The sequence below is a fragment of the Clinocottus analis genome, unplaced genomic scaffold (genome assembly GCF_023055335.1).
Source record: "Clinocottus analis isolate CAN_PGR_092001 unplaced genomic scaffold, fCliAna1.0.p SCAF_4, whole genome shotgun sequence".
NCBI classification, from domain to species: Eukaryota; Metazoa; Chordata; class Actinopteri; order Perciformes; family Cottidae; genus Clinocottus; species Clinocottus analis.
The window spans coordinates 13,073,048-13,090,849 of NW_027176153.1; the positions used below are offsets into that span (position 1 = coordinate 13,073,048).

General features: G+C 38.9%; 1 protein-coding gene across 2 annotated transcripts in view; it reads left to right on the forward strand.

Annotated features, from left to right (window-relative positions):
* The window catches only part of acot7 (acyl-CoA thioesterase 7), a 47,169-nt gene extending 29,659 nt beyond the window's left edge, over positions 1-17,510 (forward strand). For both annotated transcript variants that reach the window (XM_068598505.1, XM_068598506.1), the window contains 3 exons: positions 1,116-1,232; positions 8,108-8,286; positions 17,003-17,510. In XM_068598505.1, coding sequence (XP_068454606.1) covers positions 1,116-1,232; positions 8,108-8,286; positions 17,003-17,101 — 395 coding nt within the window. In that variant the 3' untranslated portion in view covers positions 17,102-17,510. The remainder of the gene's footprint in view (positions 1-1,115; positions 1,233-8,107; positions 8,287-17,002) is intronic.
* Positions 17,511-17,802: the final 292 nt, after the last annotated feature.

Sequence of the window (17,802 nt, forward strand, 5' to 3'; positions counted from 1 at the left end):
AGCGTATTACTCCAAATGTCATACTACTCCTTTATAAGAAACCTGCGTACGCCTCTTGTTTCAAAGTCACATACTTTGTATGCTCAACACACCGACTCCTCCTTGGACTTTCTGTGACGGTGTTTTTTGCAAGAGTTTGCTTTTAAGGAAAGCGTAAACAGAGGTCATTCAAACGTAAGGACAAATTACTGATGCTGTCAATGTCCTGGTAAAGACTGTGTCTAAGGAAAAATAATCACCTGGATTATGCTGCGTATTAATGTTTATGTTTACGAAAGCATTCATAACATTGTTTGAAACACTTCTTGTTGGCTCGACAGTGGACTGATGAGTCTGGATGAGAAGCTAATGTGGGGGAAACTCATTTATAATTAAGCGGCAGGTGTGCAGTTTCCTGATTGCATCAGGGAACCTATTAGCTTTTGCGTCAAACAATCTCATCTCAGTCAATTAGTGTCTCAAATATGACGAAGAGTCTCTCCAACGCAATGACTGGAGGCTTGTTGGGATTTAAAGAGAGTGTGTGATGTTCCATCGATGATGAGTTGCTGTTTCGATATTTGAAGTTGCACAAGTGCATAATTATAGATTACGGTCAGTGTTGGTTCATTCTTGACCTTGAAACAGCAGTTGACAAAGAAATCTCCACTCAAAGGCCCCCATAGGCTTGTTCTGGAGCTTTTGACTGTCACAACTTGTACTTTTATTACATTAGATTCGCGAAAAAGGTAATTTTTATCTATAGTGTTGTATTGTGTTTGCTCAACTGTCATAGATCTGTACTTAGTATTGGTTAAGACTTAAATTACATGACCGAGTGTTTTATTAATACAAGGGGAGAGAACATGATATTAAAACGTTTTCTCGGGTTGAGTTAGCAGTACTTATCTCCCATCTACTTATTAGTCAAACGAACAAATACATCAAACATACTGGATGGTATTTTGTGATAATGTGCTGTTATTATATAGGACAAATTGTTTGTTTTACATCAGAGAGTGAACAAAGACAAAAGACTATTCAACAGTATAGTAGACATATAAGCTCCATGAATCCCCCACTATGGCTTGTGAATATCTTACAAAAGTCAAACTGTGTTTGTGTGTCTTGAATAGGTGTGACTATGAAGCTGATGGATGAGGTTGCCGGCATTGTGGCAGCTCGGCACTGCAACACCAACATTGTCACGGCCTCTGTGGATGCAATCAACTTCCATCGCAAGATCAACAAAGGTGAGGATGAGATGGACAATACGCTCAGAGCTTTAAGTCCCTGATACATAGGTTTTCCACCGGTTGATGGATATGTACCTCCAAAAGATATACCGTTTGCTTTTCTTTAACTTTTGCCACTTGTCCATTAATAAACTGCACTCTCAAAGAAACTAATTACATGATGATGTGGAAAAACTCAGCGGTCTATAAATTCCGCCTCAGACAGTGCTGTTTTAAATTGAGCTAGCTAGCCAACATCAACAGCTGTCACACTGTTGCTAATCAAGACCTGTTTTGTTTTGTTGGGCTGCTGCTACATCTGGAAAACATAGCATTGTTATGATTTAACATTTTCCATTACGAGGCTTTCACTCCAAGCGGTTTCCTCACTGTTGTGAGGAAACCGCTTAGAGTCAAGTGAGATATTATTGATACTGTATTTTTAACAACTCTCGCCCTCCATATGGACATATTCTAAGCCTCTCATTTAAAGATAATTCTAGGATTTTGACAACACTATTATCCACTTGGCCTGACATCTTAATGAGAAAGAAATTGTCTCCTCACTCTAGTGTTATAGTAATATATATATATATATATACAGCGTTTCCATTCTCAAAGTTGAACGCTAGGTTAAAGGCTTCATTTGCAACACAGTTTGAACAACAGAGTTGTTCAAACTGTGTGTAGTGTAGTGTAGTGTAAAGTAAAGTAAAGTAGTGTAAAGTGTTTTTCAGGAAAGATGAAGTACATAAATCCAAAAGAACCAACATACCCATACAGATACACACTCACAGACAAACTAGATCAGAACTAGAGTGTTATAATTAAACATACTGTACTTGTTTCATCATAGACTTATAATGTTATTAATAACATGTATTCTACTGCTGAATTACCTTATCAGGTCGTCTTGCTGGCCTTGTGGAGCTCTTGACTCCGGACGTATAGAACTTGAGTAGTCAGATTTAAATGCTTTTGAAATAATTATTATTACAAAATTTTGAAGGGCGAACGGCTCTTTCGATTTTGAAGCAAATGATCATTTGTTGCGTTCATTAGGCTTTCATGGAATCTAAATATGTGAAATATGACAGCAGCCTCTTCAAAGTGGTGTAGAACAGTGTGTTACATTCATGGACTTCAGATTTTCTCAGCTCTGTGTCTGTTCTGTCTATTCATGCGCTAGAGATGATGTGATCACGACATCCAATGCTAACATTCTGATGTTATGATTATCTCTGGATTACGTTAACAATGGGCCAGCTACATCTCTCCCTAATGTTAAATTATAAAGTGGAAAGAAAATGTCATGTACTTTAGTTTTTCAAGTGTACTTGGTCAGCTGTGAGTCTACGGCAGTTACAGCTCACGTGTTTTCAAATACAGGTGCCTTTATTCAAGCAGGATAATTCACTCAATCCAAAAATGTTTCTTTTTTCAAGGAGGTCTGAGGAAAGAGTTAGTGGCTGAAAAGGATTTTTTAGCGAGGGGACCGTAAAACATTTAAAACACACATTCCTGTGTTTCAGGAGCAAAAACGGTACAGATGGGTTCAGATTCGTGTCCACATCTTTCAGCTGCTTCTCGTCGCTCCAGTTGCTGCCACCATCTGTCCTCTGAGTTTAGGTGGTGGTGGTGACATGATGTCCCCTGGCTTCCACAGGGACTTAGGTGTTATGTCACCAGTAGATTTCCCATTTTGCTCAAGGTAGTAAAAAAAAAAACCGCAAGTGATGTGCTTAGGAAAAGAATGGTCAAGGATCAAAACAAAAACAAAAAACAGCTACTGGCATTGTGGGCTGTGCTTCTATTTTTTTGTTTTATAAAAAAAAAAAAAAAATTCCTTTCCATAATTTATTACATCAAGCTAAATGTAGATATTATGACATGGCTTTCAGATATTTTCAGCACAGCTGCAGTCGAGGTTGAAGTCAAACAGTTTAATGGATCCTTTAATGTTTGACTTCAACCTCGACTGTAGCTTTGCTGGTTTACGCCATGCTTTGTTGTGTTTTAACCCCTCGTTATTAAATTCATGAATAACTATTTTTCCATTTAATGTAAAAGCTAGCTGGATGAAAAAGACCAAGTAAAAAAAAACATTAAACAGCAAACACTTTTGTAAAGCCCAATTCATGTATTTTCAAGGTGATTTAAAAAATAAGTTGACTTAATTGTATCTCAAAAATAATAGACAATCACGGCTCAGGTTCAACACAAACCTGTGTGAGGAATTGAGGACCACACACCAGCAGGTAAAATGAACATGAAATAAAACAACATTGGACATCAAGACCCAAAAATATTTAATAGACCGAGGTTTGTGGCTCCACATGACATGATGCGGAGGATGTTCAGGTCATTTGTTGAGAGGTTTTTGGAGGTCCCGCTGTGTAAAGCCAGAACAGTCCACTTAGCTAATTGCATAGATTGTCAGACTCATGGGGTCCAGCAGCAGAATGTCACTGGTTTACAATGCAAACAATTATCATCCGAGAGAAGAAACACAAGACCTGAATTTTAACGGCAGAAAAAAAAAAATGCTTTGTTTGAGAATGAACAAAGCAACTTCAAATGTCTTCATTTGCAAATTCATATCAATTATGATCCCAGATGTTAAAGGGAAGTATGCTTGTATTTTTTTTTTACTGGAACATGTGTGTTTACATAAAAGCATGTCTTTAAACAATACTTAACTTATATTAATATTCTAAATGAATACCTGGAGTCGTGTATATTCCAACGAGCTGCATGGAAACAGTTGCCAAATCAGAAAGCTTGTTTAATTACATGTATTCTGAGCACACAGTACTGTAAAGGTGATATATGCCACCTAATTTACCACCACAGTCACATCTTATCTTCCATGCTGTGTGACAAAGCTAAACAATATATTCATGAGCTTGATTTAGTGAAATGAAGAGGAAGATGGCACCATAGTTTAAAGCAGTGTGTGGGTGCATGCATTACCAATGCAAAAGCAGAACAAAAACTAAAATGTAATTTATTCAGTACATCTGAACATCTGAACTGAAAAAGCAAACAAATTATGATAGAGAAATTAGTTGAATGTAGTGGGATGGAAGGGTTAGTGAATGCATGGATAATGTCAACAGACATAATTAAGGAAGATGTAATGAATTGATTAAAATAATGATCATTGCATTTGTGCGAATAAACAAATTATTCAACTAAGTTGAGCAAGAGTTATATGATAGTGCTGAATTTTTATTTACTAATGTCTATTCCTATCATAATCCATCTTACTGCTCATTTCCCAGCTAATTTACTATGACGGTTTTCCTCTGTCTTTTGCATTCATAGTTTTTGAATATCTTGTCCGTGACACTTTTCCTTTGCATGTTTTTAGACCAAACGTGCGAGGGCTAAAGCATCAATGTCCCACTAATATGACATTTATGTTGAGTGGATGGATTTGCTGTCGCAAAGACGTATGAATAGTTAACCTTTTTAATTTGGCTCTTGCACTTGGTGTCAAACTCCAGCCTGAGAGAAGCTGCGACAAATTCAAACTCATTTTAGTGAAGGGGCCACACGCGGCCCATTTTGATCTGAAGTGGGCCGGACCAGTAAAATCACAGCATAATAACGCATAAATAACGACAATATTTCTCTATGTTTAAATCATTGGTGAAGGTTTTTGGATGATAAAACCTATTTCAAGGTCGTTCAACAATCAACTAGAAACATAAAGACCAAAAATTCAGACATCAGCCCTCTGTTTATCTACCTGGGCTCTCCTCTGCAGATTCCCACGCTTTATTTATATATATATATATATATATATATATATATATATATATATATATATATATATATATATATATATATATATTTATATATATATTCTTTTTTTCTGTTGGACTGGACCCCCTGGCGGGCCGGATTTGGCCCACGTGCCTTAAGTTTGACACCTATGACCTAGAGCCTGCTGAACATTACAAAATGGCTGCAGTCATGTAACAATTTGTGAGTGACTTGTTCAGTAGTCTTCTGATGTTCTGCTCCTCCACAGAAAGGTGTTTAATTTCCTCCCTCTACGCCCCTGAACAATGATGTGTATTATTTTGTAGTGAGGTGCTGGCCATTGATGTTCCACAGGAGCGTTCATTCGTTGTTCTTCTCCATTATTCACTACAGCAAAATGCCCAGTGGTACAAAGAAGTAGAAGAAAGGCACAACACTGAAAAGATATATTTTACGGAGAGAAAAGGAACTGCTAAAAGTGAGCGAGATAACAGGTATCTTGGGTTGGAGTAAAAGTACAGTGTGTGTCTGAACATGAGACATTTTATTTGATTCTCAGCAACAAAAGAAACATTTTTGTCGCCCTAATGTGTTTCTGGAGAAGTTGTCGGAAGTGAGTTATTTCACCTGCATTGCATTGTTCCCTTTTTTGTCGTCTTCTCTGGTCATTCAAAAAAAAAATGTTGATAGAATGTCTTTTACAACCTGAGAAAAATATTCACTTTGGTCCAATTACTCAGAGTAAAAGAAAAGACGTAACTCTACTCACGCAGACTGTCGTTAAAATGGCAAATCCATGGCGAGAAGGCGTTACAACTTCAGCTTTGTGTGTACAACACGAGGCTCTGGCATGGACTCTCCTCACAGCAGAGTAGCTTTATCAAACAGCTCCTCTGAGATGAGACTCAGTTTTTCAGGTTGGCTGACCTTCAACGCTGCACATGTCCAAGTTCTACTCTCTAAATCAATTATTAATCATGAAGGCCTTTTAAAAAGAAAGAATCTCATCAAGCCTCATTTTTGTGTGTAATGTCATTGAGCAGCGCTTGCTTTATTGAGCCTAATACATCTGTGCCAGAGATAATTTACCTGAATGACTCTTGAAGTCGCTCCCGGCAGTAACATGTAAAACAAGTAAGAGAATGGCCAGAAGTATTCTTACACTTTGATTTTGAAAAGTTGCCAAGGGATGGTTGTTCAAAAGAAATCATGAGCAGTAGCTAAAGGCAGCAACAGAAATGTAGTAACAGTTCGTGTAGCATTTGCTATAGTGCTTCCCACCTCACACTTCAATTAAGTATGTGTTAATATGACTGAGAATTTTCAGTACTTATTGGGTTACTTTTGGACAATGAGATATAGTTTTCTCTCCACATTTTCTCCAGCAGTCTCCACACACACTCATGCACACACACACACACACACAGATGATTTTTAACAAATTAATTACATTGGCACATGTAAACTCTTCCACGTCTCTGAAAATTCACTTGTTGTAATATTTTTGTAATACTTTTACACTTTTATACACATTTTTTACTATTTATTTTTATTCCATCTGTATATTTCATATTTTTGTTCCTTACTGTTTAATTTTTAAATTGTGTTTTTAATAATGTTCAACTGTTTATATTACTTGATCTTTATCTCTACTTACTGTGAATAAGGGCTGCTTCAATCCCATAATTTACCCACTGAAGGACTAATAAAGGGCTATCTTATCTTATCTTAAAATCTACTCAAACCTTTTATGACAAAGCAGGATGTTTATCAGCGCCTTCAAAACAAACCGTATGTTACAAATAAATTATGAGCATTTTCTGATCTGCTGTAATGGTTAAGGACAAGTCTCAACAACATAACACAATTGGGTTGAGGTTTGTGGTCATGGTTAAGGTTAAACTCGGTGTAATGGTTACGACCAAACAAAATGTCAGCAGGAGACTGGAAAAAAACCTTAATCTCTGATGTCAAAGTCACACACTTTGTTCACCATCATCCTCTCTTGTGTGGCGACGCTTCTGCATCGCAACGGACACAGTGCAGCCATTATCTGCATGAACCGCAAGAGCTGTAAACATAGGTTGATTTAATTATTTAAGCAGTCAATGTTGTCTTTTTTTATGGTGGAGTCAGCCTTTAATCTCAGTCTGCTGCACCAGTGAAGAGTTCATCAACGAACAATATTGACATTTTACAATCTAATTTTCTGAGAATTAAAAGCTTTTTTCCATTTTTTTTCCATACATATATTTCATTATCCTGTGCTGTTTCATAAGGTCTCAGTCATAGACTCCAGATCCGTCTCAGACTGCATGGATAATACCTATTTTCTCGTCTCTATGGCAACAGCAGTAATGAAGCAGTACAAGCACATGAAATAGAATAAAGAAACCTGCCGGCAATGCCCAGTCCTATGGTTTACTTTTATTTTTTTGTATCCCTACCTACAGTGACAAAAAGGAGAAGCGCACTTATTTTTGATGAGGTCCGGATGACATCAAAAGAAAGGCTAGTGAATGATCTGCAGCAGTGCACATGTGGCCTTTTTGTGTGGTTGTAAACATTAAAAACCCTTTAAAGATTTTGACTGCAATGCAACATAATTCGTCCCATGTTTTCTAACTTATCTGTGTTACTTTAATTAAGCACATAAGTATTATTTGTATAGCTTCATTGTAAAGGTCCTACTTTGTATTCATCCGAACAGCTTACCGTAGCCGCAGGAGAGAGTGTTTGGCTGTAGTTGTTCAGCGCTTCTAGCCAGAGATCAGCGCCCTGCTTCACTCTGCTGACTCCCGATGTGGAACTGACTTAAATAAGTTTATGATGCAACGTTGTGAAGTAGTTTGCCAGAGTAGAACCTGCGTTTTCCTCGGCTGACTATACCATTATACCAGTCAGTTTAGCATTAATATTAGTCACTATTATTGTGTTCACTCAAAGTTTTCAGGTGAATTCAAACTTCATTCGTCATTTTAGTGTGACAACACTATTAATTATCTATAGATGGCTGGAGGACAGAGTAGCTTCAATCAAACAGGAGGATTCTAAAACATTAAACCAGTGTACTGCATGAATGTCAAACATATTTTTCTCCTCTTTTTCTTCATTTCCACCAGGCTGTGTGGTGACGGTGACGGGGCGGCTCACATTTGTCAGTAACAAGTCTATGGAAATTGAAGTGTTGGTCGACGCTTCCTCGCTGGTGGAGCCAGATAAATATCGCGCTGTCTCGGCCTTCTTCTCCTTCATCTCCCTGGACAAGGACAATAAACCTCTACCTGTCCCTCCTCTTAAGGTTGGTACCATCCAGTCTGTCTAAAGTCATTCATTTGATTCTATACTTCCTTTTATATCCACATAAGGCTACATTTACATAAACCCTAAAGAGATTGAGAGTCCAACATAGATTATGTGATGCATCCACCGAGTATAGCTTACTTTGAACTCATATTTAAAATCATGGTGTCTTGTCAGGCCATGGATTTCCTTTTCAATGCACCCTTTTTTGTTTTGTGTGCTCTTTTAAATGGAAACTTGTCCCTGGAACTTAAAGAAAAAAATAAAACAATTAAATATAAAATGTACTTTACAGAGCAATACAAACATATTTCACAGACTAAAAAAAACAAGTTGTATAAAAAAAAAACATTATTTGCTGTGTCTGCGCATTAGCCTTTAGCAGTGAGGGCTGAATGCTAATATCTCTAGAACATCCCTGGACATCTACGTCTAGCTGACTCGGCACTTCCTGTCAGCTTGTAAAATAGGCATGTTTACCTGCAAACCGGAGAGACACCTGCTGTTTGTTCTGGCTTGGCAGTATGCGTTGATCTAAACTCTGTTTAAATGCAAACACTGTACACGTAGGCCATCTGTTTAACATTTACATTATTTCCTGGCGCCATTTGCACACCCTGATTGCCTTTGTTATGATCCGCTTAAAACCTGTCCAACTATTCTGCAAGATGAAGGGCCATTAAAATGGCATTCAAAGCACTTCATAAAATAACATTCATCTTTATTTTGTGACTCAACAATTCATATTCTGATTCATGTCTTTGGAGATTTCTGGTTTATTGAAGGGTTTCATAATATGGTATGAACCAGTTTCTTGATAATGTTGGTAATGATAGCATTCACTTTGTTTTGATTTGGAGTCGAGCACCATCCCTAACAATGGTATCAAACTAAATGGTATCAAACTAAATGGAACCAGTATATACAAATATATGTATTACATCTTCAGTAAAGCATGTTCTGAGTCGGCAGATCCAACGAAATTTGACAGACCAAAAGCAGATAATTATTCCATCAAGTGCACACACAAAATTCAAAGATTTTCCACTTGGGCTAATCATTCAACTTTTAAGTACATGCACTGAGAAGTACTGAGAAACCCAGGAAAATGCATTCAAGGTGAAGACCAAGCAACAATATTTTAATTAATAGCTATCTAGCACTAAGCTGTTTTCTATGTTAGCCACCCTTGATCCTCTTACCTGAACCTAAGCATGTAGAATATATATAATGTAGTATGCATACTACAAATGCCTGTCTAACTCAACCTAAGATCCGAACAGAATAGTGGTGCTCAACAGCATGTCTTGCTGGAAGAAAGCCGAGCATGGCCTTAAGGATGAGAATGAAGCGTAGATGGTTGTTATAGGTGGGTTACCAAGTGCTACATTGACCCCTCTTACCATAAACATTAACACACTCATGAAGACGTAACATCAACCTTCAACACCATGACACATCTATTTGAAAGCAGACTCCTCTCCTTCTGTCCCTGCCAGACTGAAAAGTGCATCTGATGTGCGTCACCACTGGTCGGTCTTTTCAAAAGCACCCGTCAGTCTCTCCATTTCCATTTTAAAAAACCTGTCTTCGGTTGGCTTCATTGTGTGCCTCGGTCCACGCATCCATTACCTGGTTTTCCATCTTGTACGAGCTTTTGTTTTCATGGCAGGGAATTGCAGCGATGATTAGAGTCATTGTAATTTCTCTGTTCACCTCAATTTTATGAAAAGAGAAGCAAAAAAAACAAAACATCTCCTGGTAATTTTAATAATTCATCCTCAACGCTATAAATGGAGATCTAAATGGAGGCAGGCCTGCCGAGGCTCTGATGTAGCATGTCAGATAAACAAGGGCAGGAATAGAGAAATGTATGCATGAAAATGTTAGATCGTGAAACTAGACCGAGTAAATGGGTGTGTGAAAGGGAGACAAACAAAGCTCTAGTGCATGTAGGTTTGTGTGTGAAGGAGCGGGCTGAGTGGGCTTTGCGTGAAGAGTTGAACATGCTTGAATAGATCTCCGAGCACTAATTGCCTGTGTTTATTCATATGAGTGAGAGAAGGAGGGCGCCGCTCAATCGAGGCTATTTCTGGCTTTATTATTAGTCACTGTAAGCTTTATCATGGAACAAGACTCAAAACAAGGGAGGTGACCATCCAAACTCAATTGATGAAGGTAAACCTATTCTTAGATGTTTGATCACATGCAGGAAAACATTTCAACACGTCAATCCAATTAACACCTGGAGTTGGGACTGTGAGGAATAGAAATGCGATGATGACATTAATTAGCCTATTAAAACCAGGTAATGCTGAGTTGAACAAAGCGCAACAAACACTTTGCCTCCTTGTCCTGCTATTTGAGTTTTACCCCAGGAAAACTACCAAGTAATACTCTCAACGGTCTTATCCACAACAGCATTTACTTGTTGTGGTAACAAATCCCTTCAGCACATATCAGAATAGATACTGCTGTACACAACCTCCTCTAAAACCCAAATTTGACTCTTTTTTTCAAGTTTTTTTTTAAACCCCTCTGTGTATGAATTAAATAAACAAGATATGATGTTTATTTATTCAGTGAGCTTGAGAGAGGCTGGTAGTTGGATTTTGTGACCTTTTTTTCAGAGCCAGTTAAGCTGTTTCCATTACTTTTTTGCTAAGCTAAGCTAGCCATTTAGCTTCATATTTACTGTGTATGGATTTGAGACTTCTTATCAGACCCTTGGCAAGAATTTTTAACAGATGGAAATGCTGTCCTGACCAATGGAGTCAGTAGCGCCCGCCCTGTTGTTCCCCCTTAGCTAAGCACTGTTAGCGCCGTCAGCTCTTTGCAGAGTTTGCACTGTTCGCGCCGTTAGAAGCGTTGGCTATCAGGCACCGGCTCGTCGTCGCCATGTCGAGCGCCGCATCGAAATGCTCCCAATCTGGGATCTCGCACCTTTAAATATCACAAGTTATCTTGTATGATTTTCTAAAAACAAATCTGTCTTCATGCCCTCCGAGTTGCCCGATCTTTCTTGTTCAAGAAATCCCATCCGTCTCCCTCATATCATCTCCATCTAGTTGAAATGAAAATCCTTGCACCCTACCACAAAAGAAATAAACCTCTCCATGTTGTTCCAGGTGCTTATTCTTTTCACAAGCACGAGTCTAGTTTAGAAGGTTTGTGCCTCAAGAAACTGACTTTAAAACCTTAATATTGAACTCCTGTTTGCAATTTAAGATATAATTTCTAAAATAGTTCAGAGGGTCAGTTTGTGTCTCGTCCTCCTATATTGTCACATCATATCTTATCTTTCTTTCACCTAATTCTGTTCAACTGTAACATAAAAACACATCCATGTCAACCCTTTGTTAATAAAATTTTCATGGCATCGCGGGAGATTTAGCTCCAGTTGTGTTCTATAAATAGCCTGATTGAAAGGACGGCGTCTGCTATTTTTGACTGCAGGTGATTTTCCCCTCATTCTCTCATCCTCGCTTTCTCTTCAGTGAGCGCGCTGTGTTTACTATTTTTAGATATTTAGCTCAGTATGGGGGGTTGTCACCAACGTAGCACAGTGTGGGTAATGCTGAAGTGGGGAAAGAGGACAGCATGAGCAGAAGGGAGGATATCGGGGATGCCTCGCCTCTCTACAGCAATGCCCTTAAAAATGACTGAGATAATGTATGTACACGCTGGGCCAGCAGAGAAATAATCAAAAAATGCCTGAAACCACTTTTGACCAGCGTATGTCTTTGTTGTGTTTCTGGTGATTATTAATGGGGTAACAGTTGCCTCAAGGTTAGAAAAACTGGATTGTAACCAGAAGGTCAGCACTTTGCATCCTCAGCCACTGGCCAGTGCAGACTGCATACCAGCTGTTGGTGGAAGGATGTGGTTGTACTGAGAGTGGATGTGCGCCACAGTATGAATAGAGGAGTTGTTGCTTAAAACTGTGTGCACATTTAGCGGCCCTTCTGCAGAGACATTTAGGTCGAAATATATAGTTCACGAGTGAATTAATCGTCGTGAACATGCAGAAGTGTCGGTACTTAGATCTTGCTTTCTTCTTGTTCAGTTTTCAGAATATCTCTCCTTCCTACCATCTTCTATTCTTCCATCATTTCTCACTTCTTCTGCCTTTATTCATCTATCTACCCTCCTTTCTTTATTTCCATCTTTCCTCACCCTCTTTCCTCCATCTTGCTCCCTCCTCCCTGGCAAAGACTCAGCTGGCCTCCCGTGACACAAAAACAAGGCAGATTGTCATGGCAACCTCCTGTAGTCCACATGGAGTGATGCACATTTATTTTTAGATCCCTCCTATTCAAGACAATCTGCAACGGGTTAACGGGTACACTTGTGCCAGAGTTGCAGATATTTCTGACCTTCTGATCTCATTGTGCCTATTGCCAACATTTTTTCAAACCATACAAAAGCAATGTGAACAGCGTGAATGACCTTTTCAAGGTTGTGATTTACGTCCATTCATTTCTGAAAAATCAACTTTGGACTTGAGACTATCTGAGCTAGACAATTTTGTGTACCGCAAATGTCTTATTTTATTTTACTCAAATCGCTGCCTGGTATTGCAGTTAAAGATCAGACGCATTGAGAAATGCACCTCGGGCTAATTGCGCTTTCAGTTTACAGCTTTTCTGCGAGATGAAATATGTTATCAGAAAGAAACAAAGCCAGAATACAGCCATATTAAAATAACAATAACCTCCTAACCTCGGGGAGGCGATATAGAGTCCCTTACTGCAAATTCAACCGTTTTAAGAACTCATTTGTTCCAACTTGCATAAAATTTCTTAACCATGCTGGTTGAGGCTGAAGTCTATGTAATACTTTTCATAGTGCCTTTTATTATGGTGATCTTTTTAGCATGTATTAATATGAGGTGTGTGTATGTGTTATGTTATGGGATTTGTGCAATACTGTTATGTAATTGTTGATGTTGTTATGGCTGAGGATGTATTGTTTGTTGTCATTGTGATTGTCGAGGCATTCATGACGCACCGCGTCCAAGACAAATTTCCCTGAGCGGGACAATAAAGTTCATCGTAACAATAAAAACTAGTAAATTATTACTTATACAACACTGCTGTGGCTGTTTTACAGGCTGAACTGCAGATAGATTTTTTAAAAACGATAGCGTAAAATATGAATCATGCCTAAACAGACAGAGGTCTTTTCAGCATCCAGGAAAAGTCAATGTGTTTATATTTCTAAATGAAACACCTTTCAGCATTGTCTAAAATGTCATCCTTTCTGTATGAGTGTATCTCTATCTCTGACACACATTAACACATAAGATAGTATTTAGACTATTGTTGAGGTTATTATCTCGGCTGCTGTTTTTGCAGCACCGATTGCTTACAGCTTACTGCTACCTCTGAGACTCTGGCAGTGCCACTGATGCCCCATGCCCGCTCTAATAACATCTCGTGCCAACACAAAAGAACCCCTCTGGCATTTTGCTGGCATTGTCCGATCAGTCCCATTAACGAGCCCTGTCCCTGTTCCAAGTTTACATAATTTGTCACGGTCCATTCAGCTGTCCACCTAATGGACGACTAGCATGCCAGGTGAAACAGCTGTTATTTTTGGCCGTTTGACCCAGTCGGCCAAGGCTCTGATGCCTGACTTTGTCTTGGTCATCGGTGGGCGACCTTCAAATGAATAGTTTCATCTGCTTCAGTAGGATTTATTGTAGATATTTATTGATTTTTGTCTAACAAATGTGTGATTATATTTTTTCATTAGCCACACTAGTAGCATGGCTGTAGGGATGTCGGTTTACTTTGGTCCCGACGGAAATACCTCAACAACTATTGGCCTCCACCTCTGCAGTAGCAAATGTTTGCATGATAACATGCTCTTCTAAGATGGTCAACAAGGTCAAATAGGAGTCATTGTATTTTACACAATGTGGGCCGTCATTCTTGCCGTGTTGCACATAGAGTCACATGGATTGCAAAGTTATTTTTACAAGTCTACATAAATTGTAAAAATTCATGCGATTGGAGCCATTTAGGTTGAAGACATAATAAAACAAGCATGACTGCTTTTTAGCAAGGTTCTGTATCAGAGAGTCTCCAGCAGAAGGTGATGATCCTGCGTAATCATAGTTATTAGACTGGAACCACTGTGTGAATACCAATTAAATGGGTACACCAAAAGGACATTTTGAGCCTAGCATTGAATTGTCACATTGGGTTATGTATAAATGTGATCAGCAGTAGCATAAGCATTGCATGCAGCCTAGCACAAATGCACACAAAGTATAAGAAGGACACATTTTGAGTACACCTAGACACATGGACAAAAAAGTATAAACACCAGTATTAGGCTTTGTGTACGTGTTTGCTGCAATGTTATGTTTCACTGAACTAACCATTGTAAACTATTATTAGAAAGGATACTTTAGTTTGCATTGTGCTTGAACCAGCAGTCAGAATCACTTTATAAGTCTGTCAGTTGTTGAGCATTTTTTCTTTTCGGACCGGTTAGTAAATGTTTACCCAGTACCAACCTATAGCGAGTCTAACTGTAATTATTTTTGTTGACTTCTTATCATGTTACCCACTGACACCTTGAAGCTGTTTATCATTGGTAACGGCAGAGAGATGCAACTGTTACTTTTCTCAGATAATTCTGATCAAAAGTGGTCCCACCATCTTACCGTTAGTGTTTTACTTGGATGTGGTTTCACGGCTGCAATCCCTCTGAACTGTTTTCAGGCTCGTAATGAAATTATTTTAAACCAGTGCGCTGTGTTACATGATGGATGTCTTTGTCACCAAGAATAGCTGTGAGAAAGTGGATGATTTATAAACCTCTGTTTGGTGTCAGGCTCCCAAATCAACTTGTCGGGTCTCATTTCAATATTGTAATGACCAGCTCCAGGTACGTTTTGCTGATTCCGGTCCAATTAGAAATGTTAACTAGTTGCCCCGTATTCCTGCTTGAATAGAGACGGAGTTATACACTGACTCAAACAACTCAAAAGATATTATAATAATAAGCCTTAGCTATTGGCCTCCCAACATGGCCTCTAAAGGATATGCTTGCTTACAGTGCAGTTATGACACATGAAAAGCGTCATATAACTATTTCACTGTTTCTTGTTACAATATGCAGCAACAAGACATTACTTAAATGCTCTACTTGTACTTGTTATGTTAGTACATTCGTCTCGTATGATCAGAGAGCAACACTTGTTTTGTCTGTAAAAAAACGGTATTACAATACTTCCTATTTGATTTATATCCATGACTTTGACGTGTGACTGTAGACGATCAGGAACTGTGGTGAACTTGGTCTCTCTCTTTTCTTTTTTTTTTTTTAAAGTCAGTGAACTGGAATTATCCATTACTTTCAGTTGAATGGCAAAAGCAAAATTGACCGAGCAGTATGTTGAGTGTTATGTAATCAGCATACAACAAACCCACTAATACAGCTGTATGCTCCTGCACCAGATCGACACAGATGATATTCCCATCGCTGTTGTGTTTGTGGCACAGCAAACTATATTTTAATATTCTCATCAGATTTGTGTCGTGACCCCTCGACTTGTCCCTGGCGTGGTGTTTTGTCACATCCGTTACCACCCTGCTCTCTCCATAACGTTAAGGCGCCATCTGTCAGCTTTGCACCCAGAGTGCTGCTGAGTGGCAGGTGCTCTTGAATCTGCCAACCACCTGGTGTGTGCAAACCAAAGAGCCTCCATCTGAACAGCTCATTGACGTTGGTAGTCACAGTCTTACATACAAAAACGTGTGTGTGTGTGCGTGTGTATGTGTGTGCGTGTGTTTGTGTGTGTGTGTGTGTGTGTGTGTAGGCTCACATACAACCCACTCCCTAATAACAAAGTGAAGATGGGGAAGCGGGCAGTGTTGACCCTTTCCCCAGTGGTGGCATTGTTGTCTAAGTCACAAAGTTGCAAGGCGGTCTAAATAAACCGCACAGGCTCTTCCTCCCACGAATCAGCAGCCAAACTGAGCGAAGTGAAGGAGAAAGAGAAGATTTGAGACAACAGAGTTTGAGTTTCCTTATCATGGTTACAATATTGGTTATGGGATACATTTCCCTGTTTGGTATTAGATCATAAGCCAACAGTCACAAATGAAATCTTAACAATTATTATTTAGTAACTTCAATGTCATATTCTCAGCTTATTTCATGCAGTCTGGTTGTGCTGCTGATAATGTTATATCATTATATATTATATTTCACAACCAAAGAAATGAACTCATTGACAGACTAACTGACTGACATCCCAATCCTTATTATTATTGCTGCCATCTTTGCAGAAGTATATAATTTGCTGTAGTTGACGCATACATTCGCAAAGCTCTGCATTGTTTCACATGTTATTGTAATGATTTTAAACTCATGAAGTTTCGGGAATTTCAAATGGTTCAGTGTCTTGTAAATGTCTTCCAAATGATCTCATGCGGTTTCGTTTAACTTTACTTGGATGCATTCTGCTTCTTTAGTCTCCAATTCAAAGCCTCTCTAAGTTTCATCCGTTCATTCTCTTATTTCATTTAGAAGATAAGAAGATACATGACAATCACAATTGCACAGACTGGTAAATTAGAGCTTCGGGCCCACCGTTAGTGTTATTACCGCAGGGGAAGCATTCTAGTGCACATGATGTGTAGATGATGAATGTGTGTACAAACTAATCTTTTGTCTTTTTTTTGCCTTTTCTTCAGATTGAGGGAGAGGACGAGCAGAGACGTTTCGATGAAGGCAATGCTCGTTACATCCTGAATAAAGCAAAGAGGCTGGCAGCTAAGGAGCGCCAACAGTGACGCCGCTGATTACTAGAGAAAAACATCTGCTGCGACAGTGTCAACCCCACACAAAACATACAGTATGAAGGAAATAAGAAAACCTCTTCTGTAATTTTAGAATCTTGTTAAATCTAATGTTTAAAAAAAGTCCCGTGCTATGCACCAAAGTGTCGACATATGGCTGTATATGTATTTAAAATGAAGAGTACATAATTTATTTTGGGGATATTTTTATTGATGAATAAAGATAATTCATCATCCAAAGTGACAAAGTGGTAGAAGTAAAATAACTATTTTATTTTCGAAAGATTTTTAAGTATGAAGACTTCATGTTTGGTGTCGGTGCAAAGCGATAGTCTGAGTGCAAGGAAAATTATAAATAAGTGAGTGAATATTGATGAATAAAAGATCCAAGCGTGAGTCTGAAGCTCTCGTCTCGTGTCCTTGCTAGTTTGATGATGATAATGATGATGATGTCATTGTCTTGGGCATGCCTTGGCAGAGAGGGCACACGCTATCCATCTTTTCGGCACAGTGTCTTTCACAGAGAAATCAGGGGAGCTCGGGGGCTTTGACTCAACTCGCATCTCTCCCACGCCCGCCCTTCCCCTTTCCTCCTCGCCGCTCTCCTCCTCTGCTAGTCTGTCACACTCTGACTCCAGCGACCGCTCTGCCTTAACATTGTCTGCTTTCCCTCTCCTGCTCACCGTCATATTCTC